Source organism: Panthera uncia, chromosome F1, assembly GCF_023721935.1.
Source record: "Panthera uncia isolate 11264 chromosome F1, Puncia_PCG_1.0, whole genome shotgun sequence".
Classification (NCBI taxonomy): Eukaryota; Metazoa; Chordata; class Mammalia; order Carnivora; family Felidae; genus Panthera; species Panthera uncia.
In genome coordinates, this window is record NC_064813.1 from 38,817,516 (window position 1) to 38,827,196 (window position 9,681).

General features: G+C 53.4%; 1 protein-coding gene across 1 annotated transcript in view; it reads left to right on the plus strand.

The window, feature by feature from the left end:
- The window catches only part of IGFN1 (immunoglobulin like and fibronectin type III domain containing 1), a 30,964-nt gene extending 21,540 nt beyond the window's left edge, over nt 1–9,424 (plus strand). Inside the window, exons 17-23 of the mRNA XM_049635056.1 lie at nt 281–409; nt 2,462–2,764; nt 3,750–3,838; nt 5,572–5,767; nt 6,488–6,787; nt 7,528–7,854; nt 8,747–9,424. Coding sequence (XP_049491013.1) covers nt 281–409; nt 2,462–2,764; nt 3,750–3,838; nt 5,572–5,767; nt 6,488–6,787; nt 7,528–7,854; nt 8,747–8,760 — 1,358 coding nt within the window. The 3' untranslated portion in view covers nt 8,761–9,424. The remainder of the gene's footprint in view (nt 1–280; nt 410–2,461; nt 2,765–3,749; nt 3,839–5,571; nt 5,768–6,487; nt 6,788–7,527; nt 7,855–8,746) is intronic.
- The last annotated feature ends 257 nt before the right edge of the window (nt 9,425–9,681 follow it).

A 9,681-nucleotide genomic window follows, 5' to 3' on the forward strand; every position in this document is an offset into this window, starting at 1 on the left:
TTATAACTCTGTAAAGCAGAGAGAACCAGAGAGATTAAGGCACTTGTCCAAGACCACCAGCAGGTTAGTGACAGAACCAGAGAAGGATTAGGGCCTCTGACGTCTTGAGCAGTGTTGTTTTCACCTTGGAGAGAACCGAGTCACCGGTAGCTGGCTGCCTGGAGAGGAGGAAGGTGTTAGTACCCTAGGTTTGGTCTTTTCCAGAGCTTGGTGACGCCATCTGTGTCCCCATCACCTGGTCCTGTCACGGTGGGACTAATGTGGGGTTGGCTTCTCACAGGCAGGAAGTGGACCGTGGTGGACATGCGGCAGGGCTGTCAATATCAGTTCCGGGTCACGGCTGTGGCTCCCTCTGGCCCCGGAGAGCCTGGACCCCCATCAGATGCTGTCTTTGCTCGGGACCCCATGAGTAAGTAGGGCACCAACCCAGGTTGGGGGTGGTGGTGGTGAGACGCAGGGGACAGCTCTGAAGCCTGCGGGACAGGACTGGGGCCGTAGGTCAGGGCCAGTCCTGAAGGAAACGGTCAGGAAGGCTGGAAGACAAAGGTCGGAAGGCCTCTGGGGTGAGGCATATTTTAGGGGCCTGGGGGAGACATAAGGCCCCAAGTTGAGATCAGACAGGCCCAGGGGCCAGGCAGTGGGGATTAGAAGAAGCCCTTCCTAAGATCACTTTGCTCACTCTTCAGGTTCTGAGCAGGTCAGCTCTCAAGGACTCATTCCAGTCTTATAACTGTCCCCCCACCCCAGTGAAGGGTCATCATCTCTGTGGGGCAGGTGGGAGGTCACAGTGGAACCTCACCATTGACTCTCCAAACAGCAGATATTTGCCCTTCAAGGTGGCTAACACTGTGCCCGCAACTAGGTAAATAAATCCTGGTCTCTGCCCTTGAGAAACATTCAGCCTCGAACAGCATTTCCCTGTCTGTGATTTCAGACCTCCATGCACAGAGAGATTTCAGAGCATCATGATGTTGAGAACAACACAGACAGCCAAAAAGTTCTGTGATCAAAGATGTTCATAACAACAACCACCACCACCAAAACAACCACAGATATTTATAACATCTAGCCTCTGATATTTCCAAGTCCTACAGGAAAGGGTCCTGTTCTAGTTTGAGCCAGATTTCCCAAATTTGAGGAGAGAATACCTTTTCCACAAAACACCTATCCAAAACCTCACCCCAAGACATACAACTTGGAAGACGCTCCTCTGTATACCTCTTATGAGCCTCTTATCCCCTTATGAGTCTGCTAATGACAAGCCATGGAGGGAGCGGCACATTTCTGGCAGCTCCTGGGTTGGCCAGGTGGTCCACACCTTGAGAGTACTTTTGTATCCCCACAGGGCACACACGGTAGGTGTCAGGTCTGTTGAAACGAACCCAGCAGGAACAGAACGTTGTACAAGTTGAATGGACCCAGTGGCATCTAAGTTTTAGTCCTAGAAAGGGCAGAGTGTGGAGTGGAGGGGATGAGAGGGGGAAGATTTTATCCCTTGCAAGTGGACCAACCCGGTCCTAGTTTATCAATCTCTCTCCCTCTCTCATCGCTACTAGGGAATGGAGACAGCAAGCAGCGTAAGCAGCGCCCCACATTAGCCACCCCAGTCCCTACCTGTCCTAGACCCTTGCTACGAAGCATGGTCCATGGACCAGCAGCATTACCTGGGGACTTGCTAGGAATGCAGAATCTCAGCCCTCACCCAGGCTGCCGAATTAGGATCTGTAGTCTTAACCAAATCCCCAGGCAGTTTGTAAACAAATTCAAGTTTGAGAAGCACTGCCCTAGCCCGGATTTGGAAACACGTGGACAGCTCTTAAAAATCCTGCTGCCTGGGCTGCACCCCAGACTAATGAAATGCACGTTTCTGGGGGTGGGATCTAGGCATCAGTGTTTATAAGGCTCCCCCTACATGATTCCAGTGGGCAACCAGGCCTGAGAGACTGCTGTGCAATTCACAGAGCCCTTTCTTTACACACATCACAACCCCTGTGGGTGCATAGGGCCTGTTATTTTCCTTCCCATTTAACAGGTGAAGAGTAAGCATGGACTGAGTGCCCAAAAGGTGGTCTTGACTAACTCAGAGCTCAGAACCAAAAGATAGAATTCTAGCCTTCAGGGATCTTGGAGCCCAAGAGGCCATCAACGAAAATACCCCATTCCAGGAAATACAGAAGGGCAGTTAGGGGAAGTGGGTTGGCAGGTGGCTGAATGAGTGGACTGAGGTGGGGAAAGCTTTCTGGAGCAGGTGACCTGGGATCTGTGGTGCGTAGCTGAGGCAGAGTATAGGACAGAGTAAGGGTGTGGTTCCAGGTACCTGCTCTAGGGAAGTCTAGGGGCAGAATCCTTAAGTGAAAGAGATACCCAGGCTCCCGCATGAAAACTAATGAATATCCACACTGAGTGGCCTCCCTCAAGAGAGGGTGATGCCGTTCCTGACATTCCCGTGGTACCTGGCCAGGACCCCCAGGGCCCGTGAGGGACCTCCAAGTCACAGATACGTCGAACACCAGCATCACCTTGAGCTGGGCCCAGCCGGATGCTCAGGATGGGGACGAAGCCCAGGGATATGTGGTGGAGCTGCGTGGCTCAGACAGTCTGCAATGGAGCCCATGCCATACGGGCACCGTGCCGGTCACCACCTTCACAGTCAAAGGGCTTCGGCCCCAAGAGGGCTACTTCATGAGGGTGACAGCAGTTAACAACGGGGGCCACGGCCAGCCCACTGCCCTGGATGCATTAGTGCAAGCCATGCCTGTTACCGGTGAGTGCCACCTCCTTGCTCTTCCTGTGCCCCCTTCCTGAGAGGGCCTCTGAGCAGCATCCGTGCACTTGCTCAGCCAGGATCCCCTTCCCCAGTTTCATGAAGGGCCATTTATCAAGCACCTATTATGAGCCCGGCACTGGACCAGGCAGGCCCGTCCAGAAATGTTTTCTCATTACGAGTCATAAAAATCCTCCAGGGTTCGAATTTTTGCCCCCAATTTACAGATAGGGAACCTGAGGTCAGAGGCCCTTGGCCCTGGGTCATACCACTGGTAGGTGGCATGGCCAGGATTTAAACCAGGTGACTGACTCCAAAGTCCAGGCTCTCTCCAGGATTCTTTGCTGCTTCCCAAGCATGACCTAAGAAGGCATAAGTGCTACTCAAGTGGTACTAAGCACCCACAGTTTGTGCTCAGAGTAGAAGACACACAGCTCCCTGTTACCCAAATGTGGATCTTTTCCTTTGGATTTAACCCCTGGAAACAGCTGACTCGTCTTTGACCCAAGCTGACCTGGGCCATCCCAGCAGGCCCTAGTTGTCATAGTAACCAGAAGGAAGACAAGTACAATGAATAGCACGTGTACCCAGAGTCCAGAATCCTGGGACCTTGTCCTGGTTCCGCCTCCGGCTTGGTGTGGTCCCAAGCCTGTCACTTCCTAGCTCAGATCAGTGTTCATCTATCTCCTCTGCAAAACAAGAGTTGGATTACCTTTTCACTGTCCCCCTCTGTTCCGGCCTAACCCGCACCCTCTCCCCGATGGCTTCCCTTTCTCAGCTCCCCACCTCCTCCTGCGGCTCCCCCCCTGCCCCCGGGATCCTCCTCCCAGCTCCCTATCCATTTCCTCCAGAGCCTCCCCTGCCACCATAGATCTCTGCACCAATTAGTCAGGCCCAGACTTCCCCTTCCAGCTCCGCCTTGTTGGAGACCTGGAGCTGGGGCCCAAGGGTGGAGGGAGGTGACGAGCCATATTGTGTGTTCCAGTCTGTCCCAAGTTCCTCATGGATTCCAGCACAGAGGACCTGCTGATGGTCAGAGCTGGGGACACCATTCGTGTGCCTGTTTCCTTTGAAGTGAGTATATCTAATGGGGAGTGGGGAAGAAGGGAGCCCAGAGCAGCCAAGAGAGCCGGATTCAGCCCTGTGGTTCTCTTCCCCACCGCCCTCCTTTTTGGTCCCCAGCCAGTGGTCAGGGCTTGTGCTGCAAATCAGGCCAGAAGTGAGGAAGGAAGAGGGTCCTCCCTGAAGGCACAGCCCCTGACCTGGCCACTGGGTGGCCACTCTGCTCTCGTCTACAAGTCCCTCTAGTGGTAGCTTCTGTCACTGCACCTCTAAGCTATGGTGCCCACTTTCCTCCACCTCTCCTTACATAGCCTGGGAATTCAGGGGCCTGCAGGATGGATAATCCCTTTTGACCTTAGAATGAGTATTGTACAAGCACATGACCTGCATTTGACTCGGGATGATCCCCAACCAACACCACCTGTCTCTGTATGTGTAATGTAGCAGTAATGTGTGGTGGCTGGAAGCCCAGATTGCCTGGGGTCAGGTTCTAGCATCATTACTCACTAGCCGTTTGACTTTGGACAAATATCTTAACCTCTCTGTGTTCCAAATTCCTCATCTGTCAAATGGGGATAATAGTAACTTATCTCAAAGGATTTTTCTGAGGATTCAAGGAATTAATACATGGAAAGCATGTGCAGTACCTGGCATATAGCAAGTGCCCAGTGTGTGTTATCCATCAGTAATTACGATGATGATGATGATTACTATTAAGATCATCATTGTCGGGGTGCCTGGGTGGCTCAGTCGGTTAAGCATCCAATATTGACTCAGGTCATGATCAACTCTTGGTTCATGCGTTCTAGCCCCGCGTTGGGCTCCACACTGTTAGTGTGGAGCCTACTTGGGATTCTCTTTCTCTCTCTCTCTCTCTCTGTGTCTCCCCTGGCCCCTCCCCCCTTCTCTCTCCCTCTCCCACTTGCTCTCTCTCTCTCTCTCTAATTAAATTTTAAAAGCCTTTAGAAAGAATCATCATTGTCACCAACATCATCTGTGTGGGAACTCATAGGCGGCAGAGCCAGACTCAAACCCAGACATAACTCTAAAATTACATGTCCTTGGGGCACCTGGGTGGCTCAGTCGGTTAAGCGTCCGACTTCGGCTCAGGTCATGATCTCACGGTTCGTGAGCTCGAGCCCCGCGTCAGGCTCTGTGCTGACCGCTCAGAGCCTGGAGCCTGCTTCGGATTCTGTGTCTCCCTCTCTCTCTGCCCCTCCCCTGCTCATGCTCTGTCTCTCTCTGTCTCAAAAATAAATAAAACATTTAAAAAAATTTAAATTACATGTCCTTAACAATGAGACCATAATAAGGACAACGGTGGTGACAAAAATACCTAACACACACTGAGTGTTTAACACTGAGTGTTCCTTGGCCCTCTTCTCTATGCTTTCCACGTGTTACTAACTTCTCCAGTCCTCAGAACAATCCCGTGAGGTTCATTACTGTTGGAATGCCCATTTGACTCTGATGCCCAGTGAGTACAGTACCAGAGGATCTCGCGGGGAGCTGGGGGTTTGCCTTACTCTCCCTGTCCTGCTTCCTCACTATCCCACCGCCCCCTACCATACCTTCCTGTATCACTCCCTCTCGACCAGCCCCTCCCTAAAGAGGCACTTCCCACCTCTGTGATTCTGCCCAGACATTTCCCCTCCGAGAATGCTCTTCTCCCCTTAGGCCCAGCTTAAATACCATCACCCCCACAAAACCTCCCCTGCTTACTTTTCTTTCCTCTCATTTCCCAGGCTGCCCCCATGCCTGAGGTGACCTGGCTGAAGGATGGCTTGCCCTTGCCTAAAAGAAATGTGACCTTCACCAAGGATGGCCTCACCCAGCTCCTGATTCCTGTGGCCAGCCTCTCAGACAGTGGCCTCTACACTGTGGTGCTGAGGAGCTTGGAGGGCAAGGAGGCTACCTACAGCTTCCCCCTCAGGGTGGCAGGTGAGGCAGGCCTAGGCAGGGTCAGCCGACACTGGTTTGCCACTCCCCAAGGCAGGGAGCTCTCCATCTGGCCTAGTCACGGGTCTCAGCTCGTCTACCATGCCAGGGAATCCAAGGTGACCACACCACCAGCCATTTCTAAGAGCTTGAAGAAAGGAGAAAAGGCAGAAGGAGAGTCTGGAGTGGGGTGCGGGGTGCGGGTCCGTTGTCCTGCCCCTGGAACTTAGGGACAGTCCAGCCACAGCCCTTCACTGGACTTGTTATTCTTCATTTGGGGTCAGTGAGCAAAGACAGTCATCATCATTACCTCAACTGAATGAGCCTTGGAAGGATTGTCTGTGGTCCTTGTACACGATAAATGTTGCCCTCCCCACTGGGACTCCCACATAGCCCCCACCCACCCTGGAGAAGCTTCTAGAACACAGAAGTGACCTACAGCTAATGATGGGGGCTCTGCAACTTGGTCTTGTGGAAGCCCCTCCACTGTCCTGTGTCATTTGACTTATAAACCAGAGTGAATTCAAATAATTCTTGTTGGAAAGGTTTTCTACTCTCTAGGGATAGCTGCAGACCCCCAGCTGAGCTCTCTCTCTGGCTCTAGCTGCCTGCATGGCAAGACTGCACTCCCAGGACCTCAGAAGACTTGGAGGGCCATGCAGAAGCCCTGGGGATCCCCGCTCGGTAGCCCCGGAACTCAGCCCCCTTTGCTTTCTTGAGCAGCATGCCCGAAGTCTCCCGGGCCCATCCGCCTGCAGGAGAACGTGCCTGGGACAGTGACGGCTGAGTGGGAACCTTCTCCAGATGAGGCCGGAGATGTCCCCCTGCACTACGAGGTGCTGACACGCTCCTCGGCGCACGGGCCCTGGCGCCAGGTGGCCGACCACGTGCACACCAACCACTTCACCCTCCTGGGTGTGCTCCCCGGCCACGAGTACCACTTCCGGGTGGTGGCCAAGAACGAGCTGGGAGCCAGCCAGCCCTCAGACACCAGTCAGCCCTGGTGCATCCCCCGGCATCGAGGTGAGCTCTCAGGGATGCGGGCTGCCACTGGGGGGCAACCCAGGCAGTGGTGGCCGCCCCGCCCTCATCCCCGCCTCCCTGCCTCCCCCACTCCCCGCCTCACCACCTCCGAACCTCGCTCAGCCTACGGGCCTCTGTGTCCTTGACTCAGAGTGGGTCCAGAGAGAACAGAGGGCCGTGGGTGTCCGCGTGTCCAGGAAGCCTTTGGGCGGGGTCACAAATCAGCTGCAGGCAATACAGCAAAGAGAGGTTAATGTTTCTCTGAAAACCAAGTATGTTTTCGAGTTAACGAAATGTGGGCCTTCAAAGTAGTTACTGGAAAAAGCAGATTATGAAATCGAATGCATGATTCCATATTTCTAAAACACACACACACACAAAAAAAAATGTCTGGAAGATTCCACACCAAAATGTTAGCCCTGGTCGTTGATAGGCAGTGAAATTATGCATGGTTTTTATTCTTTCCCTTTTTGACTTTCTATACGTTCTAGTTTGTCCACAGTGAATGTGTATTAGCTTGTAGTTGAAAAAAAAAATCCAAAAGGTATTTTAAGAAAAAGATAAAAAAGTGAGTCAAGCCGTGGGGGCCAAATTTGCAGGTAAGATGTGGCAGAAGGACCGAGGAAATGCCTACATTCCATGTGACTCATGCCTCAGCCAGCCCTTCCTTGCTTGCTGACCTTTCTCTCTCTCTCTCTCTCTCTCTCTCTCTCTCTCTCTCGCCCTGGTTTCTGCCACAGACAGGTTCACGGTGAAGGCTCCCAGCTACCGGGAGCCCGACCTGAGCCAGAAGCCCCGGTTCCTGGTGGGCCTGCGGACCCACCTGCTGCCTGAGGGCTGTGAGTGCTGCATGAGCTGTGCCGTGCAGGGCTGGCCCCGGCCCAGCGTCACCTGGTTCAAGGACGACCAGAGCCTGGCAGGAAACCCGGAAGTATATAGCACTGATGTGCTGGGCGTGTGCTCCCTCATCATCCCCAGTGTCTCCTCCAAGGACAGCGGCCAGTACAAGGCAGTGGCTGAGAACACGCTGGGCCAGGCTGTCAGCACTGCCACCCTCATTGTCATAGGTAAACGTCCCGCCCTGGCAGAAGGCCAAGCTGGCAAGGGGGAAGGGAAGGAGAGTCAGAGCAGGGAGCCCACCCTGTCGCCTCAAGAGTGATTGGGCTGCAGGTCAGGATACCAGGTTCTTCCAACCGCCTTGGCTCTCCAGGATCTCTGTTACCTAAGCTGGCCATCTCTTGCCATCCAGGGCCTTGATTTGCCCATCTGCAAAATGAGGTATTGACTTAGATCCTTGACAACCAACTCTTGGCTTAGGGGACTATGTGCCACCCACCCAAGCTTCCCAGTATGGCCTTGCAACACATCTCAAGCTGAGAGCTAAAGAGGCTTCTTCTGCCTTCCGTGTTGCACCTTCATAAATTTGCCCAGATACAGACGTTAAGTCCAAAAAGCCCCACTGATTTCCTTATCAGTAGTCTCCTTTTCAGTAAAGCAAATACTATATGTTAATAAGAAACCATTTTTTCCTTAATAGTACTTAAACATCTTCTATTTTGAAGAAGGGGGAGAAAAGTAACTCCACATTTTTCACTCTTCAGAATCAACCTTTGGGCAAAAATGGCCCTTTCAGCCCCAAACCAGCGTGTCTTTTGTTTCTGTGGCATTTATGCCAAGGCCCTCGGGAAGCCACTCTCAAAGCGCCCCAGCGTGTGCACACACCTAGTCCTGAAAAGACTGTTTTCAAAAAGGCGTTTGGAGATGGTTGCCAGGGAGGGAGTTTGCCCAAGCTCGGAGAGCACGCGGTGTCTCTGCATTTGAACCCATGGCCCCTGACGGCAGAGCCCCTGGGCCTGACCCTGTTCTGTGTGACCTTCACCATGTAAGAGGGGTGGGAGGGGAAGTGGCAGCTGCTCCTTCGGGACCAGCCAGAATATTCTGGTGTGCTTTGTCTTGCAGAATCTAGCTCCTAGCCCCACCTCTCCCTGGGATGGCCCTGTCTGGCCCCACAGCCATCGGATGGTGACAGATTCCTGAAACTTCCCTCTTGACGCCCACACTGGCCCAGAGAGCCAGTCCTAAAGGATGGAGCACACTGGTAGTGCCCAGAGCCTGGGGATGTTCCACCAGAAGGGCATGGAGTCCTTGGGGAAGAAAGAGAAGAAGCGGGGGCATCCAGCCTCTCAACCCCAAGCCAAGTGCCTGAACAGATGACAGGGAACCTCCTCCGCCCTCATTACGTGGGCTTCTTTCTTTTCTACTTTGTGGGAATCCAGAAAGAACCTGTCTGCAACATGGAGGCCAAGTCCTTGTTTTCCCGAGCTGGGTTCCTAGAGGGAGAGCAGAAGAGCTGGGCCTGCTGTGGACACCAGAGGGAAGAATGAGGAGGTCAGAGAACCTGGGTGAGGGCCAGGGCGTCCAGGGCATGTGTGGAGGGAGTGCCTTCTGTGCCTTTCATCATTAAAACATTAAGCTAATACAAGCCTATCATTTGCAAGTTAACTTGGGGTTGGTGTGGTGGAGGAAAGGTTCCCAGTGCAGAGCCTTCATTCCAGGCTCCAGCTGGGAGGACGGGTGGGTTCTGGCTCAAGGGACAAATTGGGTGAGGACTGGCCTCCTTCTGCAGCCCAGGCCTGTGAGCAGTGGCTTCCCGGGGTAGGAAAGCGGAGAAGACTTGTTGGGTCTGCATAGTAGAGAGACCTCCCACGCTCCTCTATTTGGCAAAACTCCTGTGAGCGGCAGAGCAAGGGCTTTCCTGGGTGTTATAGTGTAGGGGTCATGGAGCCAGTGTTACCCAGGACTGCCCTTTGCCTGTCCCTCCCCGGCACCAGAAAGAGTCTGGGTTGGGGAAAATCCTACTCCAGGTTGTGACCTGTGGGCCCCGTGAGAAGGTG